The sequence below is a fragment of the Amphiprion ocellaris genome, chromosome 15 (genome assembly GCF_022539595.1).
Source record: "Amphiprion ocellaris isolate individual 3 ecotype Okinawa chromosome 15, ASM2253959v1, whole genome shotgun sequence".
NCBI lineage: Eukaryota > Metazoa > Chordata > Actinopteri > Pomacentridae > Amphiprion > Amphiprion ocellaris.
In genome coordinates, this window is record NC_072780.1 from 19,144,388 (window position 1) to 19,167,013 (window position 22,626).

Genomic DNA, 22,626 nt, shown 5'->3' on the forward strand with positions numbered 1-22,626 from the left:
TTTGCGACCAGAGAATTCGCCTCCTTCTGGCTAAATGCAGTGTAAGGCATTTCAATGTTGGCTTCACTTTTCAGGCCAAGAGTCTATATCCATTTTTTATATACAGTCTGTGGGTGGACTGCATTTTAAATTATTGTATTAGCTTTTCTGTTTGGGTCAGGTGCTGTGGTCCTCTTTGTGTCTTGTCTGTCTTTTCTAATTAGTTCATGCATCCCAGGTTTGGTTAAATTTTTTATCAGTCTGTTTCAGTTTGTGTCCAACATTTTCACTCTTTGAAGACCACCGTTGCACACTCATGGTTTTATTATCAAATGTCAATTACTATGAAGCTGTACATACAATACTGGTATCTGCTTCACACCTTTCAGTGAAAATAAACAGCAAACAACCCCACCTCACTTTAACCAAATTCATCGAGATTTTACAACGATGCCACCCAGGACAGCTGTCATTACATGCAAACATTAATCATGGCTGATACTATTCATAGTGGCATTATTATTAATTCAATATCTATACCTGTAAACCCTCATCAAGATTTCTCAATTACAGAATCTTTGAATGCCAGTTAATCATTTATAGCCCTCATTTGAAAGCAGTGCGTCACAATCTGAAATGTTTTTTTACGATAGTTTATTCAAGCGAACATCCAAAAAAGACACTCGTATAACCATTTTTTCTCCATATTTTCACTTTGAGTCCAGAAAAAACCCTGAGTGGGATTATTTTAAAAAAGGCAAAATACTGTCATAAATTGGGAGGTTGGGATCACAAGAGCTAAATGCAAAAAGGCACAGTTCAAACAGAACAAGCGGATAAAACATCACATTCCACTGAAGAGAGAAAAAGATGGCAGCAGATGGAAATATCAAAACTGTTTTTGTCAGTGATAAGGAGGTTATAACCTTCCTGTGATTTTTCATGCATAAATCTAAGTAATGTATAATTTACTTCGAACCCTTGTACATGTTGCATTTTTCATAATTTTTCCCCTGAAGATTGATTCCTCACAATACTGTCCATATTGTTGGCACCTCATTCATGAATACCGTTAAGGCCAAAATTAGCTTTGAATATGACATAAACAAGTGACAAAATGCTAAGATATTGTGTTAGGCATAGATAGATAATATATTCTTCTGCTTATCTGGGGTCAGGTTGTGATGTCAGCCATCTAAGCAGATCATTCCAGACAACCCTTTCCCCAGCCACACTATGCACTTCCTCCTGGGGGATCTGGAGGAGTTCTCATGCCAAATGAGGTATATAATTTCTGGGTCTACTCTGGGGTCTCATGCCAGTTGGACGTGCCTGGAATATCCCCAAAGGAAGGAGTCCAGAAGGCATCCTAATCCAATGCCTGAACCACCTCAGCGGGCTCCTTTTATTGCGAAGAAGCAGCAACACTACTCCTAACCCGATGTCCAAGCTCCTCATCCTATCTCACAATATGGGAAAAAAGTCATTTTGGGCACTTGCATCCATGGTCTCATTCTTTCAGTCACTACCCATGAATCTTGGGATACATTTTTCCTTTTTCTGTTATTTTTATTTTTACATTTTTGCTTAAAATGCCATGTCAAAAATTATTCATAGCTTGTCTCTGTAATCAATGGCCAAGCCTTTATTTGCCACAACATCAAACAGTTTTTATAATTGCTAACAGTGTTTCTGCATGTCTTGATTGAGATTTGCAGACGTTTTTCTGCTGACTGCGTCATCTTAATGTCATCCTTTTATCTCATGATGCTGTTTACTTTGACAAGTCTGGTTCGCCTCTTAGCTAAACAACTTCCCTAAAGCATTACATTCTCTCCACTATGCGTGACTGTGGAGCTGGTGTTCTTTGGGGTTAAATCATCTCCTTTTTTGCCAAGCAAAAGCCACGTCACTGTTTTCAAACAGCCCCATTCTCCTCTCAGCCAGCCACAGAATTTATGACCAGAAGCTCTTTCTTGGTTGGTGTCCATGGAGACCAGTCTTGTTTAGTGTCAGTTGGAGTGTCTGATTGAGATGTTGGTGGCTGAATTTCTTAGACTTATCAAAATAGCCTTAGTGTTGCTGTTTGGATTCTTCTTGGTTTTTCATACTCCCATTCTTCTGAGCGCAGTTGTCACCATCCCTACTATGATGTTTGAGATTTTCCAGCAGTGTGGAACTCCTTGTACTTTGTGATGATGCTTTACGCTTTGGCCAGTGGTACTTAAATACGACTTTGTAGCCTTTTCATATCTTGTTTGCAGCCACTTTCTTAGTAATGAACACAATGTCAAGCTCACCTAACCGTACCTTTTTGGTTTCGTCTGCAACCTTCTATTAACTTGTCACTGTCTAGACAACTAATGCATCAGCTATTGTTAATTTATAGTGGATTTGAATGCTCTAGAATGTGGCAGAAAATACCAAGACCATTTGGAATGCAATAGAAGCAGCATTTCTCAAAACTGTTAGGGATTTGGCATCTTTCATAAAGATATATGTCCATCAGCCACAACATTATGACCACTGACAAGTGCAGTGAATAACATCGATAATCTAGTTATAATGCAATGTCCTGGTGGGAAACCTTGAGTCCTGACATTCATATGGATGTTTGACATGTACCACCTACCTAAACATTGCAGGTCAAGCAATCCCCCAACCCCCCAATATCAACAGCAGTCCTTGATGCCACCTTCGGCAGGACAATGCACCCTGACACACCGCAAAAACTGCTCAGGAGTGGCCCGGGAAAGATGACAGAGCAAAGGTGTTCACCCGGGTTCCACACTCCGCAGATCCAAATCTTACTGAGCATCTGTGGTATGTACCAGGATTAGTCTGATGTAGGTAGGTCCCACACTGCAACCCATAGGACCCACAGAATTCACTGCCACCATCCCGGTGCCACAGGACATCTCTATCACATCTTACTGTCCACTATCACTTGTTAATGTCATTTTCATCCAGAAATATACTAATGGTCAAATAAAATTCACTGTGAATCAAAATATGCCATAGGTATGACTAATTTTGGGCTTATCTGTATACTGTGCATTGTGATTCTATTCTTTGGCTGCATGTCTGATCACTGAGCGGGGGGGTCTTTGATACAGGACTAACAGAGGCAACATGCGGCAGTGTAGCACCATGGTGACAGGACTTCCTTCCCTGGTCATCATATTACTTGTTCCCACCTGTCGCTGCCTCCTTAGTCATAACCTAGTAGTGGTTTTCGACAGGCCACAGTTGAGAGCCTCTCTGAAGCCCACTGCGTACTCCGTGGAAGCTCAATGAATAAAAGATGAGACGAGTCACAATAGGAAGATATCTGTGGCAAAACAAACAAAACATTACTCTTTCTACCACAGCGTAGATGCAGCCATCTTGGAATATGAGACAGGATTTCCATTTCTCAAATAAATATTCATTTGTACTTTATAGATAACAAAAACAGACTCCTAAGACAGTAATCTGTTGTGCTTGATTTAAATAAGAGTAAACATAAAGTGAGTTGTCTTGGAATAGCATAAAATAGGCTGCTGTCAGACGTTTTGTTCATCACTGCCACTTTATTGCACTCTATGTATATAACCATCAGCTCAGTTCAATTGTCCTCTAAAATACTTTTACGCACATTCATATCAAATGTCTCCTACGGACAAAACACCTTCCTCTGCACATCCCGTACAAAAGGAAAATAGGGGATTAATGTTGCTTCAGTGATTTTGTTACTGCGAGCAGAGCTGGCTGTCAGCTTTTTATTGGACTACATCAGAATCTTTACGTCTGTGTTGGAGTACCAGGGTTGAGTGATGTGAAATAAGACATTTGTGTTTTTTCTGTGTTTGTCAGGAATCCCTCATCCTGTTTCTGCAACACCCTATCGTTTTCATACTTGAGCATCTTTTGTAACTTTGCTTTTTTGGCCTTATCCACACTACTATGGATATTTACACTGCTGTTCAGAAGTTTGGTGTCACCCAGGACACTTCATGTTTTCCATGAAAACTCAGACTTTTATTCATTGCTAACAACATAATTGCACAAGGGTTTTCTAATCATCATTTAGCCTTTCAACACCATTAGCTAACACAATGTACCATTAGGACACAGGAGTGATGGTTGCTGGAAATGGTCATTAAAAATCAGCTGTTTTCAGATAGAATAGTCATTTACCACATCAACAATGTCTGCACTGTATTTCTGATTAATCTAAGGTTATCTTCACTGAAAAAAAACGCTTTTCTTTCAAAAATCAGTGACCCCAAACTTTCGAACAGTAATTTATATAGACTGATATTTTCCCAGTTTGTTTAAAACAAATTCTGTCCACATAACTTTTGTTTTACAGATAGTATAAAAACAGCTGCAAAGGCTGTGATAATCATGCTGGTGCCAGTTTCACCAAAAATGCATTGAATAAGAGCGAAGAACATTTTGTTATTTTCTTGTTTCCGTGGACTTCAACCCTTTTAGCTCCAAGAAGTTTCTGTTTTGTTTTGTTTTCTTCGCTCCTGCCACATTTTTCTCAGCATGGACTCATTTTTCACTGCAGTATAAAGTTCTGTGCCTCTATGGAAACAGTGCAACTATGGTTAGAAGGAGAGAGGACTCAAAGCTCCTCGTCTATTATAAAAAACAGAACATGTTAGTTGAATTTCTTTCATAATTACTTTTTCCACATGTTCAACATTTTACTGAGTGTACCAGTACTAGAAAAAGCTTTATACGCTATAGATATTTTACTGTTTACATTTTTGAAAAGCTCTACAAAGTCAGTCTTCTCTCTACTCTGCACATCAACTCTAGAAAGATATTTCACTGTGCTGAATGTATCGTTTGACAACTTGCTGACAACTTGCTCCTCTGTATTCTGTTTCTGAGCCATGCAGAATTAATTTTATCACTAGAGTATACTTTATTTTCCTCTCAGTCTCTGTACTTTATTTCTATACTTGTCTCCTCTCTGCTAACACAGCCTGCAGATCATCTGAAAAGTCACAGGATTTTTGGCTCTAGACCAAGTCAAGCAGTTTCTCAGTTCTCAAAGAGCTCAGGATATTTAGTGTTGTACATAGTCTGGTGTAAACTGTTTATGTTTGAATTGAGACAAGCAGAATAATATTATGTCATTGAATGGTCACAATTTTAAGCTTAGATCTGGATGTGGATCAGATGCCAAACAGAAAAATGTTTGTTTTGCAGAATATCTGTATTTATGTGAACCTTATGTATTTCTTACAGATAGCTTTCCTTGTGTCTCAGTAATATGCTAATAGTTCTATTGATTGATGCTTGAATCTTTCTAATATATTTTAGTATACAAACTTGTGTAAGTCATCGTCATTAATCTCATATGAGCTGCTGCATATGTAGTGATACATATCGGAATTTTGTGAAATATGGCAACGCCTGTCATAATAGCACAGCAAGTTTCTGTTTTAAACTAACTTCAACCAGATTGTGTGAGGTGTTTCTAACTGGTGATTTATTAAAATTTTGTATGGTTTTTAAGCAGCAACATATTCCTCAGTGACTTTTGGATTCCCTGCCTCCTTAGTCTTGCACCACCAGCAGGTCAGAATCAAATTCTGTCTTGATGTTCTCCCGATGGAATGGCACACAATTTGGTTGATTCATATTGCCCTCAGGATACATCGTAATGACTTCAGTGATGATTTTTTTTCATTCAGTGGAAGTACCAGATAAACATTTTCATTTATTCTTTACTTGGGCTTATTACAACATATCTGCAATACTAATTGGTACCTTAAAACTGCACTTTAGCACAGTACTTGAGGAAATACACTATTGTTCAAAAGTTTGGGGTCATTTAGAAAAGCCCTGATTTTTGAAAGAAAAGCAGTTTTTTCAATGAAGATAAGATTAAATTAATCAGAAATACAGTCTAGACATTGTTAATGTGGTAAATGACTATTCTAGCCGGAAACAGCAGATTTTTAATGGAATATCTACATAGAGGTACGGAGGAACATTTCCAGCAACCATCACTCCTGTGTTCTAATGCTACATTGTGTTAGCTAATGGTGATGAAAGGTTAAGTGATGATTAGAAAACCCTTGTGCAATTTTGTCAACACATGAATGAAAGTGTGAGTTTTCATGGAAGCCATGAAATTGCCTGGGTGACCCCAAACTTTTGAACAGTAGTGTATACTGAGTTACTTTACACCATTACGCTCCTGACTGACCCCTTAAAGATATAAGTACATGTTGTTTAAGCATTGCTTTCTCTCTGTGTTTTATAAGTGGTAGAAAACTACGTTTTGACATGTTAATTGTCATTGTAAACTTTTTCTTGAAGTATGTACCTTACTCTAACACATAAAACCTTACGACTTATTACATGAATACTGTGATTCAGTTTTAGCTATTTGTACCTAACATACTGGGAAGGTATTTTCCATTACTTTTCATTGTGAATGCAATTCTGGTTCCACAGCTACAGAGGCTCACTGGTTCTGATTTGTGTCTGTTACATACCTTAAAGCTCTGCTGCAAAGGGAGTAAGAAAAGATATGTAATCATAGCCAAAAAAAGAAAGTACAGACAGTGTTTGAAATAGAACTAGTCTCATGTCTGCTCTGAAATAGCGTTGAAATGATCCTCATATTGTATTTTCAAGAATAGCAGTGTCTCTGGATAATACTTAAAATAAGGCGTGAAAGATTTCTCGAAAGTCACCATGGCTGCCATTTCTTGTGACTCATAATTAAATAATGCGATGAGCCACAATCCTGACAGCCTACCTGTTGAATTACAAGGCCTGATGCCACATATTCTAGTGAATGACTTGTCTTTTTTCTTCCCAAGCCCAATTTCTTTAAAGCCATTTCCCCGATGCCTCACTCTCTGTTCCCTCTCGTTTTTCTCTTTTAATTCACTGCAAGAAGCTCTGAGTTTATGAATATTTAAAGTGGAACGTTATTCACAAAATCTTTATTTAATGCTGCCTGCATTCACATCCTCTTAGAGGATTTTACAGGCTTTGGTTATGAATCAAGAAGAGATGTGTAAACTGTTGTTCTTTCAGTGAGCTTGCATCTGCTTGCTGTTACTGCAATCCTCAGTTTGATTCAGTGGCTCACCTGCACAGACAGCACATGCTTTATTCAGGTGGTGTATCATTCATTTGGTGCTTCTGGCTGAAGTGGATGCAGCTGAGTCATTCGTCTCAGGTAAAAGAGGTTGGAGGCATAAATTAGAGCGTCAGCTCTAGTGATGGGCACCCAGGGACTCGTCAGTAGGAGACCAATCAGCAGCTTTGTTTCTCTTAAAAGCACATTGCAAAAGAAACATCATAGTAACACTGGTATCCTTCGTGTTGTGCAACCCGCAGCACATACAATCAGATGCCCCTCTCTCTCTCTGCCCTGTCTCCTTTTGTAGAAACAACACAATAAGCACCTACTGAAAGTGAAGTTTTCCGCTGAGTACTTATGTGTGCAAGTTGCCTTTGGGTGGCTGTAAACACCACAATGTCATTTTGTTTTCTTTGACCAAAAATGCTTGCATACAAAAACAATAAATTGCTCATTTGGAAAATTTTGCTGTCTTTTATCCCACTCTTCCTTGGTATGTTTTTTTTTTTTTTTTCTATTTTGGTTTATCATTTAAATATGTAATATTCTCTCTTGTGTGTGTGCGTGCAGAGAAAGTGTTTGGGGAATTTCTGAGCTGGGAGCTGGAGGACGCTTTGTCACACCTGCCTCTAAAGCCTGGCCAGGCTGTGACACTGGCTGTCAGCATCAAAGTCAAGCTGGACTTCTCTGGTCAGGAAAACCTGCTGCAGGACCTCAATGATGGTGAGTGTGCACAGAAAGTCAACATTTTAACCCAAGTGAAAACCCAGTGACTTTACCATCTGTCAATGTAAACTCGCTGTGGAATATATTAGAATGTCCCTCTGGATAAATCCAATATACTACTGCAGACTTTTGCCTGTCTGCCTTAAGGGGGCTATGTCCGTGTGTGTAATGTGATAGTTTACACATGCTGTATCATTATTCATTTGAAAAATTCCCACTTTATGCAGTGATAATTGCTAGTAAAACTGCAAATGAGAACATCAGCACATCCCATAAACATTAGATACGTAGAGGTAAGCACTAAGGGTAAAACAGAGTGTACCTTTATGAAAATCTCAATGATTATTTCTGCGCACACAGATCTTATGTTTCACAAAGGGGCATGTCCCTGTTTTGATATCCAAACTGATATGGATCTGACACAATAAAATAACACATGTAGCTACTTAATTGGACATTTTCATACTGAGGGCCCTGGATAAAAATACAAATTTATAAGCTGAAATTATTGCTGTTATGTTAATGGATGTTTACCTTGAAAAATGAGACTTAATTTTGGCCTGTCATCGATGTCTCAGCTCATGTCACACGCTGTCACAACTGATGTTTGTAAAAGGGTGAAAGCAGCAGTCAGCACTGGCTAAAAAATATTGCACAGCATGTATTTTGGCAGGAAATCTCTCTGAACTCCATTTCAAGGCTGCACTGAAATAATTTTTCTTTTTGACATTCTAATTTTCACTTGAATGTGTAAATGAACTGTGGGTTTGTAGAGCTCAGCTGTAGTAAAGAAAAGCTTCACTGCAACATTAGCAAGCTGATATGGTCAAAATAGTGTAGTACTGTCTGTTAATCTGTCAACTGTTTTGTTAGTCAATTAGTTTATCTAAATGAATTATTTTTCTCCAAAACAGCAAAATGACCATTTTTCTCATATATTTTATTTTAAAAAACTCAAAGCCTCTGTAGAATGCGCCACAGGCCATCCAAGTTTCTTTTAAACCCTTTAACAAAATACAAAGTTTGCATTGTACATTAAACAAAATGGGTGCAGTGGATATTTTACAAGCACAGAGCAGCTATGGCAGCTCCTTTTCTTTTTATTTTGTAATTGTCTGACTTTGCTAGTAGCTTTGAATTTCTGAAAACAGTGGAATACACGGCATAGCCATCGTCTTTGTGTGGCGAGTTCGTCAGATGTGATCATAAGATCAGTGTTTTAGTGGTGCAGAGCAGCCCCTTTAAGGTGATTGGTTAACTGTGTTTCAGTCGCTATTTCATACTCAATTTATTGTCTGACTACAAAACCAGAAAGCTGTGTAAATGAGAAAAGCTTTACTGGGAAATCATCCATCCATCTATCCATTGTCTGTACACCACTTCATCCTCATTAGGGTCGCAGGGCTGGAAACTATCCCAGCTGACTTAGGGCGAAGGCAGGGGACACCCTGGACAGGCCACCAGTCTATCACAGGGCTACATGTAAAGACAAGCAAGCACACTCACATTACCACCTTTAGAGATAAAAATTACCCTGGACATGTTTTTGGACTGTGGGATGAAGCCGGAGTACATGGAGAAAACCCATGACTGCACAGGGAGAACATGCAAACTCCATGCAGAAAGATCCCAGGAAGGCCGGGACGTGAACCTGGGATCTTCTAGCTGCAAGGCGAATGTGCTAACCACCAAGCGACTGTGCAGCCCTTATTGGGAAATCAGCTGAATTAAAATCCAGTATACGTGAGCACAGAGCGCAGGAGAGAATCAAACAGATGTTAAGTGCCCTCTGTTAGTTTTCTATTCCTGTGTTTGTGTGTTGCGATGTGCTGCTGTGATCTGCTAAAAACTTTGCACACTGTACAAACCGCCTTGTGTTCTGTAATAATTTGAAATTCTCATACTTTCCCTATACTTTCAAAGCTTTTTGTACTGAACCAGGTCGAATTCTGCTGCCACCGGCATTGTTTGATAATGTAGCGCTGACTTCAGCTCATGAACGACTGCAGCAAAAAACAATTGGTGTCATGTTGCTGCAATTATTTTGTGATATAGAAGAAAAATGTTATAATGAAACAATTGATGAATGCATTTTCAGCGTCACTGTCACTGATGATGCAGAGTTATCATGGCAGGTAGATTAAAATCCACTTTTTATTAGTCATTACTGATCTGTCAAAAATATTGAAAAGATTGAAATGTCTCCGCTTGCACTTGTTGACTTATTTCTACACTACCGTTCAAAAATTTGAAGTCACCCAGGCAACTTCATGTTTTCCACAAAAACTCACACTTTTATTCATGTGCTAACATAATTGCACAAGGGTTTTCTAATCATCAGTCAGCCTTTCAGCACCATTAGCTACCACAATGTAGCATTAGAACAAAGGAGTTATGATTGCTAGAAATGTTCCTCTGTACCCTTATGTAGATTTTCCATTAAAAATCAGCTGTTTCCAGCTAGAATAGTCGTTTCCCACATTAACCATGTCTAGACTGTATTTCTGATTAATTTAATGTTATCTTCATTGAAAAAACTGCCTTTCTTTCAAACATCAGGACATTTCTAAGTGACCCCAAACTTTTGAACGATAGCGTATGCCAACTAGAAATATAAATCAGGGTTTCTGTAGCAATATTGCAGATTTCTAGCTTGAACCATACATTTGTCTTCCTTATTGAGATCTTTTTCCTTTGTCTTTTATTAGTCTAAGTCACTGGATGGAGATTGCGTTTTACACAGCTTTCTACTCCCCTTCTGCTACCAACATTTTACAGTTTTTAGAATTCAACAACAACTTCCTCCATGCAGCAACCACTCCACTGAAAATTTCACGTTCTGCAGAGGATTTGGATTGTGCATCGCTCATCTCACTACTTACAATTGTTTCATCAAAACGATACTATTTTAAGTGAACAACATTGCGAACAAACAAATCAGGACGTTTTTTTCCCCTACAGCAGATTTCAGTGAGGCGGTGTGCTGTGTGACACTAGTCTTTTTGTGAAATAGTGCTTCAATAGTTGACAAAACAATAGCTGTCTTTTTTAAAAAAATAATTTAAGAATGTTTGAGGTGATTTATCAAGTAGCAGGAAAAAAAAGCATTTGCTGGTTTGACCTTCTCAAATGAAAGAGCTTCCACCTTTTCTATTGCTTGCACTGTGGAGAATTGTGATTGACATTTTTTTATCGCTTCCTAACATATTGTAGACCAAGTCATCAATAAACTGATAAAAATAATTGTGTAAAATAATTGTGAGTCACAGCTCTGTGGTGGATTGTAGTCGAATCACAGATCCTCTTACCTACCCAGGTGAAGCTATGCACGTGTTGGCTGCAGAGAATGACTACTGCTGTACTCTTGTTCCAGGGATTCTGTCTGCCTTATTTAATATTCAGCAGTAATAGGAGAGAGGTCTCAAGGTCTCTACACCTCCATTTCTCTCCCAGCTTCGAGCTTCCGCACTTCAACTGCCGGATTTCCTCTCTTCTAATTCTTATTTCTGGTTTTAAAAAATAGTCTGACCTTCTCCCCTACGTTGCAACTCATTCATTGTGTTCCTTCGCCAGTCTCTCTCATAGTTCATGCTCAGCCTCCTTTCTTTCCTGTCTCGCTTCCGACCGCTCTGCCTCCTCCTTCAGACTGTTGAACCTCTTCACTACAGACTCTATGGGTTGATAAATATTAATGAGCGATCAATGTGGACCTGCTCCTGCACCACTGAGATTTGACTTTGTGCATGTGTTTGTGTGCGTTTGCACGTGAATTCAGATGACTGCGAGAGTAAACACATACGATGCTGCGTTTTTGTCTCAGCACCAGTGCCCCTCTCCTTATGGGGTCATTTAAGCGATGCTGTTTCGATGTTTTAATTAGCCGAGCCATAATCGAGGCCCTGAAATAAGGAGATAAGACATGTTTCCCACTAAACAGCAGCTCTGAATGCAGTTATTATGGTGACATTATGGGATGCAGCTTTTGTAAACGCATTTGATGCTATCTAGCACTCTAATACATTATTGTAGTCACATTAATAATGTTGTGTTAATATACTGACAAACCTATTTCCATAAAGTGGCTGTTTGGCTGTGCTTTCTGTGTTTTCTCCTTTGTGTCTCGAGATTGCTAAGTTCCATCATCTTTGCTAATTAAACTGGAAAATGTTGATTATCTTAGGCACAACTGGTGCATTCAACAGCTAATCAGTTGTATTCCTCAGCCACCACATGTGGTCACATATAAATTTGAATGCCGACATACTGTAGTATATAACTCATTTTGTAATTCATGGAGCAGCTGGCCCATGATATTTTTTTCTCAAAGAAATAGTTTGACACTTTTGAAAATCTGCTTTTCGGGTCAATCCAGATTACGTCCCACCCATCAAATTTCAAATAATCCATGTACAAAATACTTAAACATGCAGTTGTGTAAATTTACTTACTTACTCTTGAAAAAAAAAAAAAAAACTAGGAGAAAACAATGTTTTGAAATATTTTTAAAAATACCAAATAAGTCTGGAGCTTCCCCTAAAATGCCATTTTTCTCTTGTCCCAACCCAATAATGACCAAAATTGAATCTCAAGTAAACCTAAAAATTAAATTTAAATCTCCTTTTTTTAGTATTATTTTTTCATTGATGTCTCTTGTAATTGTGGGAGCATTTTTTTAATCAACATAATTTTTTTTTTTTTTTTTTTTTGGCCTTTTTGTCAGCTTTTTATTAGATAGGCGCAGTGAGAGAGAGACAGGAAACAGGGGAGAAGAGTCGGGGGAAGACATGCAGCAAAGGGCCGCGAGCGGGAATCGAACCCGGGCCGCTGCGTTGGGGACCAGCCCCTGTTCATGGGTCGCCCGCTCAACGCGCTGAGCTATACGGGCGCCCTCAACATAATATTTTTAATAATAATTAATATGCATGGAACATGTGTCCCACAGCATGTTAGCATAGCCTTTTAGCTGGTAGAAGAAGAAAATAGTGAATCACGTGATACACTGGAAATGACGTCATCAAACAGTTTTCCAGAATAATGGGTAGAGCAAAGCTATGTCCTCTCTTCTATTTTTTTTTAAAATTTTTATAAGATTGTCAGCTTTGATTGGATGTCCGTATTATCAGGATAACACAAATTACTTTTACTTTTTTCTTTACTTTTTTATATCAGTAATTTGGTCAGCAGTAACAGCTAGCTAAATCTGTAGCTTCTACTCCTGAGAAAAAGCTAGCATTAGCATGGATCAGCAACACTGTTACTGTGCTTAGAGTAGGGTTAGCGAACAACAAATAAAACACGGAATAAAATAAAATGGTCCTATTGATGTGTACGCTGAGTCAATCAATCCTTTGGTATTTTTTTTTTCTCTCTCTTTTTTTTTTTTAACCTGTTATTGATGAATATGTAGCAGAAAATTGTAAAAGAGAAGAAAAGAATTTTGAAGCCCAAATGTCCTCCAATTCTGGAACGACCCTTTTAACGAACAAATCTTTCTTTCAAAAAATAAATTTAAACAGTAATCATGTTATTAATCAGTAATTTTTAATTGAATGTAAATATTACGAGTTGTTTTATTTATATGCAGCTTACTTTTAGTTAAAAATGTCTGTATATGACAGACAAAAGTTTATATACTGACTACATTTTTCTGCTGTAGTGAAATTGCAGGTAGATGTATTGATTGTTCCAGCTCTTTATTTCTTTCCAAAGTTTTTCTATCCACAAACAACAGTTTACATGTCATTTGTAGTAATTGTTTGTTGAATTATCTACCCACCAGCCATGTTGTGGCATTTTAAAAATGCGTCTAATCAGTTGTCTTCATGCAAGGCAAAGTAACGAAAGAGAGAAATTGTACTCTCTTAAACAAATAAACACAAATGCACAACAAAGAATAATGTATGTCGCTGTTCAATCTTCAGTTTTCTACACTACACAGAATAGCTTGAGAAAATATTGAATGACAGATCTTTAACATCACACAGAATATGTCTGTATAGTCATCACATTTTGACACAAGTTAAGGGATTCATTTATTCTTCTGGATACAGTTAATAAACGTGACAGTCTCTATCACATTTAACATTTTGAAATGAAGGGCTCCATTTGATGGAAAATGTCTTAGATTTCTTTAGACCATCAAGAAGTGGAAAGTAAGTGGACTGTATTTAATTAAAGTTCTGTACAGTCTTTCTCTCATTTAACCACTCACTCTCAAAGCTACCTTTCAAGGCCCTTGGTCTCACCATCGGGAGCCATTTTTGGCTTCAGGGTTTTGCTCAAGGACATTTTAATGCATGGACAGGAGAAGCCACCAACCCTGCTATTAGTGGATGACTCACTCCACCTTCTAAGTCACAGCAATCTGTAGAAAGTTTTATTGCAGTAGAAAAAAAAAAACACGCTGACCAGCAAAAAGGGCATTAAAATGACATTTCTTCCACTGCTGACAGTGGAAGCTGAACCAACAGTGAAAAGTAACTAATTTATCAGCTGTCAGGGAAAGGGGTGATCAGCAAAAGTCTTGCTGTGAAATCAACAAACAGAAATTGTGACTGTATTCTCTTATTGGAATAGATCAGCATTCAGGAAACATACTTTGCTCTGGCGCAATATTTAAACATTCTGGTCTCCTGGGGCCTTTCTATGTGGCCTTCCCTCTCATAGTCCAAAGATGAACTGGTAATTCTGTCTGTCGATGTGAGTTCCTCTTTCTGTTAGCCCTGTGATAGACTGGGTGTACCTCGCCTGTCGCCCAGTCACATTTGATATAGGCTCCAGCCCTTCACAACCCTCAACAAGATGAGGCAAGTCTAAGATTGGTAATGAAAAAGTACCAGTGTCACAGGTCTTTGTGGGCACTGGCAGGTGTTTGAAAGTTCTCCATGGCCCATAATCTGGAGCAGAGAGCAAGCATCAAATTCTCTGTTGGTCAGCAGCTGGAATGAGCCTAACGTCATGTGGTGGATCATCACTGGTGATGAGAGGTGGTCTGCAGCTACCACCAAGAGACCAAACAGCAGCCTTCAATGCGAAAGGGCCCATAGTCTACAGAACCAAAAAAGGTGCTTCGGTTCAGGAGCCCACCAGGAGCATGCTTTTAATTTTCCTCGGAATTCATATGGGTATGCACTGGGAATTAATTCCCAGGGTTGGACGGTCAAGCCAGAGTTTCACTGTAACGTTCAGAGATGTCTGAGAATGATTTTTTGGCCCAAACCACTAGAACTGTATTGCACTGACAGGTCGGTGCTACAGAGTCTTGGAACTTTTTGATCAGTGCTCTTGGCTAGTGGATGGATGGATGAATGCATATTGCTTTCTTGCCATTGGTTTGATGACATGATCTAACCATGTGGATGTTTTACACTTTGGACAGAGATTTTTCCCACCCTGGTTCCAGTGTTGATGCTTAGCTAGCATAAACTTTCTAGCTGGCTTCATAGCTGTAGCTTTGTCTAAAAACTCGAGCAGCTCAAGTTTCTCCCATAATATCGAGCTATTCCTTTTCCGACACCTGGGGAAAATGTGGATGTCTGATGAAATACACATGACCGGCTGTTTCTGCTGGCTTTGTTTACAGCAATTATAACAACAAATAAAATTTCAACAAGATATTGAAGATTAAAAATGCTCCCCTTATCATTCCTTCCATTGTTACAGATGCATTTAATTGACATCTTTTGCCATTATAAATATTCATTGTCCTTGGTAGCACCAGGTTGGTCAATACAATAAGTCATGAATAAAAATGGAGTTGATAAAAACCCCCAATAACAAAATCTGACGCTGACTGTGAGCATGTGGCTGAATATGAATGTGGATGCATATGAATGAATGCCTCCACTTTACCCAGGTGAAAAGGTCTACTCTCTCTTCCTGCTTTCAGACCTTCTCTCTCTCCAGCTGCACAGCCTGAGGATAAATGATAGCTGACAGCTTGTGCAGTGTGTGTCAGGGCCTCTCTGATGTGCATGCTGCTGGTGTATTGTGTTAACATCAGCACTTCTCCATATTTAATATAATTGTAAGCTCAGATGTCTAGTAGCCCTCCTATGAGCAAGGTTTAGCTTTTACTGTTTTTCAAGCTGTACTGAAGGTAGGAATTTGTGCCTATGTGTGACTCACACCTCTCAGAATGTTGACAGTCATATAATGTCTCCTTCATGGAACTTTTAAGCTTTACTAATTGTATACTGTGTAGTGATTAGCCTGTATTTACATGTACGCTGTGGAGAAAGTCACTCCATCACTCTTAACTGTGATGTTGCCTGGCAGTACTGCACTCAGTGTCCAATTGTGTTTCTGCTGGGGCAGAAGGGGCAAATCAGACAAGGCCACAGAAAACAGTGCAGAGGGAACATCCAAAACAGGACGAGCCCCATTGATTTATCCTCCGACAAGTTTATCCCTCATTTCGAGTCCAGCTCGAGACCGAGACACCATAACTCAGGATCAGATGGGTGTGATGTCATCACTCAGGACTAATGGGCCTTGACTTACAGCGTGCTTTGTTGTGTTAAATGGTGTGAGTGTTATATCTAATGACAGTGCTACTGCCTACATTAATGTTGCAGTTGTCTTTGAAGACAGCACCTTGTACAACGGTCACTGTCTGCACCTGAATCAGCGAAGATACACAAGAAACACATTATACCAACATGAATTAAAGAATTTGAACAGAGCAGAAGATTCATTCAGAAGCTCTGCTGAAAGAAGTAAAGAGAGTGCTGTCTTAAGTGTTTTCTCATTGTTTGTTCTCAGCCAGCATGAGTGAGAGACTGCACTGCTGTCCTACTTGTGTAGTTAGCTTTCAGTTAATTTTCAGCTTAGACCAGCAGGCTTAGCCCTCAGGAACATTTTCTGAAGGACCTGTGATGTTTTCATGTTTAATTTATTTTTCTACTCTCTCGTCAAGTGACACAACATAGCAGTTAGTTAACCTGTAGCCTTTCATGAAAGCTTTTATATTTGCTGTTGTAAACAGCTGGTTTTCCAGAGGGAAAAGTCTTGATAGCAAAAACCCACTCACTGGTCTTTATGTCTGAGGGAGAAGCCTGATTGAGGGTCTGTGTAGACAAAAAACTCACATCATGTCAATTCATCAGAGGCATTAGTACATTTATGTTAAAGCTTACCAGCTAAACTGTTAGAGTTCTAACTAAACAATTACATACATGCAAGTGACTCTAATTTCTGGCATTTTTGTCACTTGCCAAGGAGTTACCAGCTGTAGCTGTTTTTTTTTTTTTTTTTTCAAATGTACCTTTCTTTTTTATGTGTTTCGGCCTTTTTTCCCCACACAAATGTAGTTTTAAGTCACTGCAAATAGAGCTTTTAAGAACTCCTTCCATGATATGTTTGTAGTACAGACTCTCTGTTAACACAAAGCAATTTTGTGCTTCAGTGGATATGGACAAAATGGTGCTGGTGCTAACCTTGCTAACAGGACTTTGTGCATGTTTTTACATAAATATACAATCTTCTTATTCTTCCACTGTATAAGAAACAACATGCATGATTTCACCCCTTTTTCTGTGCAGCATTGTTGTTAGCCTATCAGAACCAGTAATTATAAAAGTCGTTTCCTTTTTGTCAGTCTTCTGATTGGCCAACAAGGCTTTAGTGTTGGGGTTTTCATTGCTGCCTGTCGGTTTGGTGCTTTTAACAGCATTTCAGCTGTTTTTTTTTACATTTTGACGTGGACAATCTTTTGGAAAATGTGCCTTCAGTGTAAAGCAAATCTAAAATTGCATCTGGGTTTAAGTTTCATACAATATGAGATACTTATAATTAGAAATGTAGATGGGGTGCTGGTTTTCTATTGCTTCTGTTTCTTTGAGATTTACATTTGAAAGAGGAGAGTTTTGTAGGAGAATGTATTTATATTCATCCAAGTTTTGGTATGGTATGTGTATTCTTTTGGTATCTGCATTGAAAACTACAATTTCATATTGTCAGTGTAATCAGAAAATAGAATGAAAAAATACTAATAATATGCCCAGGTCAGGTAACCAATGAGTTCCTCTTGTTATGATATGAAACAAATAGAAATGGGCAGTTATCAGCATTGTTAGATATAGCAGACAAAGATAAGAAAAAAATCAACAGAAAACTATATAAACTCACCTAACATAAAATCAAAAAAAGGAAGTTGACCAGTGCTAGACACCATGTTTGGCATGTGATAGCTCAGTAGGACAATCAAACATTGTGTCAACGTACCGAGAGCTGGATTTTACTGAATTCAAGGCGAACACACATTAGGAGCTGTAAACTGCAAATGAATGGCTGATATTTACGTGACTTAAGTTAAACGCCATGTGAATTGCTGTATGCCAGTCGTTTGTTACTCCTGGTAAGACAAAGCAGCTGTTTGTAGATGATTTCTCTCTGATTTTAATGGAGCATCCAGACTGACTGGAATGGCTTTCAGTAATTATGGTAATCATGTGTTCAGATCTTTATATATTACCCTACAGAGACATGCACATCACGTAGCCACATTCCTCCCCCTTCTCTCTGGAAGACTAATAGAAGCATAATGATGTTCTTACAGTTTCAGCGTTGCATGTCAGCTCAGAATGACAGTGTCGTTTTAAAACAACTTCATTCCATAATGTCTTTTTTTCTTTATTACTGTTTGAATTTGATTAATTGTGTATTTTGTGCCAAGAACGAAACAGTCCACCGTATCAATCTGAGTGGTTTTACTCACAGTTATGAAAAACTGAGTTGTTCATCTTTAGCTGATATAGTACATATTAAATGAGAATCATGTCCAGCAGCGTGTGCTGTTGCATTTTCCATTCTCATGATGATTCTTTCCCCTGAACAGGATATTGAAGGGGGGTGTTAATGTTTACGCTGGAACACTTCATATTTTCCATATTTATAAGATGTATCTATCTTGCAGGGAAAAAAAGCTTGTAAATGTGAGTGCAGCTGACAAAACACAGATTCACAGAATTTCCTGGTCATCTAGATCTGCGCTAATAATGTTACTAGTACTTCGAAAGTGACAATCCCAATTTTGCTGTTCTGTCTAACCGCTGGCAGCAGGATGGTCTATGATAGAAATGCTGAGCTCACCCGAGTCTCCCTGAGGCTGTTAGACAGAGAACGAGACAGATACTGATTGGAAGGTGGGTGTAAGGGAGGGGATGATTGTGAGCTGTGCCATCGTTAATCACGCCACCCATTACTCACACAGTCCCTTTGCCACAGGACACGAAGAGTCATGTGTGTCTCCTGGAACAGGCTGCATACTATAATGGAAGTTTCAGTTCATAAAGTCTAAGAGTGTCTGTATTTTTGGTTCTTTCCTGTCCTGCCACTTTGAGCCTGTGTCCAGATGCAAATCTAAACTGTTAAACAGCAGGGTAGAGAGACTAAGACAAGGGCGAACAACAAGAGGGAGATTGTTGTCAGTTCAATTATATAATGCAGATTCAACAATATAAGCCAGGAGTGTCAAACTCATTTAAGTTCAGGGGCCACATTCAGCCCAATGTGATCTCAGATGGGCCGGACCGGTAAAATCAGAGCATAATAACCTATAACTAACCACAACTCAAATTTTTCCCTTTGTTTTAGTGCAAAAAACTATATTTTGAAAATGTTCACATTTAAGGAACTATCTTTTTACACAACATTATGAACAACCTCAAAATTCTTAAGAAAATAAGTTCAATTTCAACAATATTATGCCTTATCATTTACACATTACAACTTACAGATCACAGTGCATCTATAAAGGCACAAAACATTTAGTCACAGGTATCTGGAACGGAATAATATGGTCTTTTACTTTATTTAATTCAATTCAATTCAGTTCAATTCAGTTTTATTTATATAGCGCCAATTACAGTCAAATTGTCTCGAGACGCTTTAAAGAACCCATATGTCTGAACCCCCAGAGCAAGCCAAAAGGCGACAGTGGCAAGGAAAACACCCTTTTAACAGGGAAAAAAACCTCGAGCAGAACCTGGCTCTTTATGTGGAGGAACCCATCTGCCTGCTGGCCGGGCGTGTTGAGAGGGACAGAAGAAATAGAGGGGGCGAGGTAGAGAGGTGGGGGGGGACAAGGACCATAAAACACACAATTTGATACATGCATGATAAGACAGATGATACATGCAAAGTACAACTAACATGGAAACTGATTACAGTTTACTGCTATGGTGTACGGCTCTGGCATTAAATATACTACATATATAGCTGGTGGTAAATTCAAAAATATGTAGATGAGCAAATCAAGTATAGTAAGGGCAATGCAGAGTAGATTGGTGGAAATGGGCAGCTGGAAGCAGTAGGCTGGAGGAAGGTCAGCAGCAGCATCCCACAGATGGAGATTAGGCCAGTTGGTGAGAGAACAACCACACATCTGAAGCATCCAGCTCTGGGACCAGGGACACTCGGAGAAAGGACACAGGGAGAAACAGAGTGAATGTAATGCAATAATGGTATATATAGTAAATACATAGGTAGTTAGAGAAGGGCTCAGTGCATCATCATTTATGATCATAATGACAAAAGTCAGACAAAAAAAAAAGACAAAAAACAACAAAAAAAGGCAAATTATTACAAAAATGAGACACAAATGACAATGAGCAATATCGTATTTTACTTTATGATTAAAACAACTTGTCATGGTCAGGAAATTATTTAAAATTCATAGTTTTACAAATTTACAATTTGTAGTTTGTGTCATCTGCAATTTTTACACTTTACAAAGTCATCCAACGAGTCGGATTGCACCCTCTGGCGGGCCGGTTTTGGCCCATGGGCCGCATGTTTGACACCCCTGGTATAAGGCTTCTCGGGGTGCTTCACTTAGGAAGGTTAAGACCCTGCAATAGTTAACTATAAGGAAATCCCTGTTGAATGCAATGATTCCCTTTGAGCTTGTTGCATTTTTTTTGTGCAGTGACATAATAATTGTTAAAACTTTTTCTACTCTTAAAGCTCCCTTATGCTGCGTTTTCACGATGTTCTATTAACTTTCACACTTGTGGAAGATGCTTGGTGAAAAAGTTTTGTACTGAGACACTTTTATTAAGACTGATTTTAGCTGCTGTGACCAAAAATGGCATGCACCAAAATTCTGACACTTGTGCTCATTTGCAGGATTGCAGCTTTTCTTATCTTAGCTCCAATCTCAAAAGGTTGCTTTTGGCCACAGGCAAGAAAAAGCTGCTCACTCAACACAGAGCAGTCGACAGATGCAGTTAGTTAGAGCTAGTACATAGTAGAGCCTTTAGCTGTTCAAAAGCAAAGTCTTTTCCTCAGGAGTCAAAAGTCTGAGTTAATGACACACTGATGAAAATCAAGTTTCTTTACTTTGTTCCCATGTTCACATAGTGTTTTTATATTTTGGAGGACACACCAAAAGAGGAAATAATCAGGGGTTAGTGTGTTTCCATCTTGAAATTGAACTTGCAGTGTACTGATGACAATTTAAAAAACGTCGGATTCAGACTTCCAGGGTTTTATATGTGGCAAACTAAAGGAGCCAATCCTGTCAGCTTTAAGGATGGAACTTTCTGTATCATCATTTTTAGTCTTCAGAATTGCTTTCCAATTCTAAGATGTATGGCTGAATTAGCCCGATATTGAAACTTGTCATTGTGGTGCAGTTGTTACAGTGGGTGAGCTGGAAAGATCTTAAAATGAATAATCACGCTGCTCTGCAACTGTTCGCTTTGTAACTAAGCATCTGTTCCCCAACAAGTATGCCAACTTGAAAGGTGATGATATATTAATGTTGTGTTCCTAACTTGCTTTTGTTGCCCCCAGGTGGGCAAAAACTCTCTAATTGTAGGTGTTAATGAACATGCTAATCACTGTTATTTTCAGTGTGTAGAAGACCTGTTGAGTTGTGCTTAGATCCTGTTAAGGTCTAAGCACAACTCCTTTATCTGAAGCAGGTGTGAACAAATAGTTTGTTCCTGAATTGTTTTTTTTAAATGTGGTAACTTATACTGAAGAGAGAACCAGATGTAGTTTACTTCAGATACTCTACAGTTGGAGACTACACAGCTCAGACAGAGGCAGGCAGAGCTGTAAGCAGCCATATATTGAAGTAGACTGCTGTTATTTATTTAATAAAAGCAAGAAGCAAAAAACAAATCTGAGTGTTCTTTGCACTGACATATGAATTTTGTGCGCTGGTTAATACCCTAAAGAAATGGATGAGCTTTAATATAAAGGAAGAAGCTTATGATTTAGTTTATTTTGCTGACTGTTTAATACACTGGTCTGTGTTTATTCCTCTCTGTTCTATAATTTATTATTTTACTAAAAAGCCTTCCTGTTTTCTGATCTGCTCACTGTGCACACAACTTGCTGTGTTAACTTTCTGTTTCTGCTGATTTCTGTTAATATGAATTCAACACTTGCTCCGTGTTTACCTGTCGTCATGGTAAATTCAGCATAATCCACATTTTCACAGCTTTAATTACGTCGTTACAATAACGTAGTCTTTGCCAGACAAGCCGCTTTGATGCTCTGACTTTTTCTTTTTGACAGAGGTGCTTTATCGACTGACTCTGTTTCCCCAATTCTTTACTGTTTGCAGTGATTGTAGAGTTTGACAGTCTCTGAATGCATGTGTCCGTCATGAACCCAATTGGCTGAGCTGCTGCACAGGCCGGTAATTTCCCCTCTCTTAGGGGAAATTGCAGGGCTTTGGATCCCACTGACGTCAGAGAGTGATGTGATTCCTTTGACGTCAGAGCTTGGGCTGTGGGTGACATTTTTTTTAGTATTGTCTGAGTGGGTTGAAAGCAGCAGCCCCTGTGGTGGTGCCTCAAACG

At 38.7% G+C, this 22,626-nt stretch overlaps 1 protein-coding gene across 6 annotated transcripts in view; it reads left to right on the plus strand.

Moving 5' to 3' along the window:
• The window catches only part of trappc9 (trafficking protein particle complex subunit 9), a 267,319-nt gene that overhangs the window by 73,844 nt on the left and 170,849 nt on the right, over window positions 1-22,626 (plus strand). For all 6 annotated transcript variants that reach the window (XR_008604175.1, XM_055018005.1, XM_055018009.1 and 3 more), the window contains one exon: window positions 7,655-7,807. Coding sequence is in view for 5 of the 6 variants with exons in the window: in XM_055018005.1 (XP_054873980.1) it covers window positions 7,655-7,807 (153 nt within the window). In the remaining variant the exon portion in view is untranslated. The remainder of the gene's footprint in view (window positions 1-7,654; window positions 7,808-22,626) is intronic.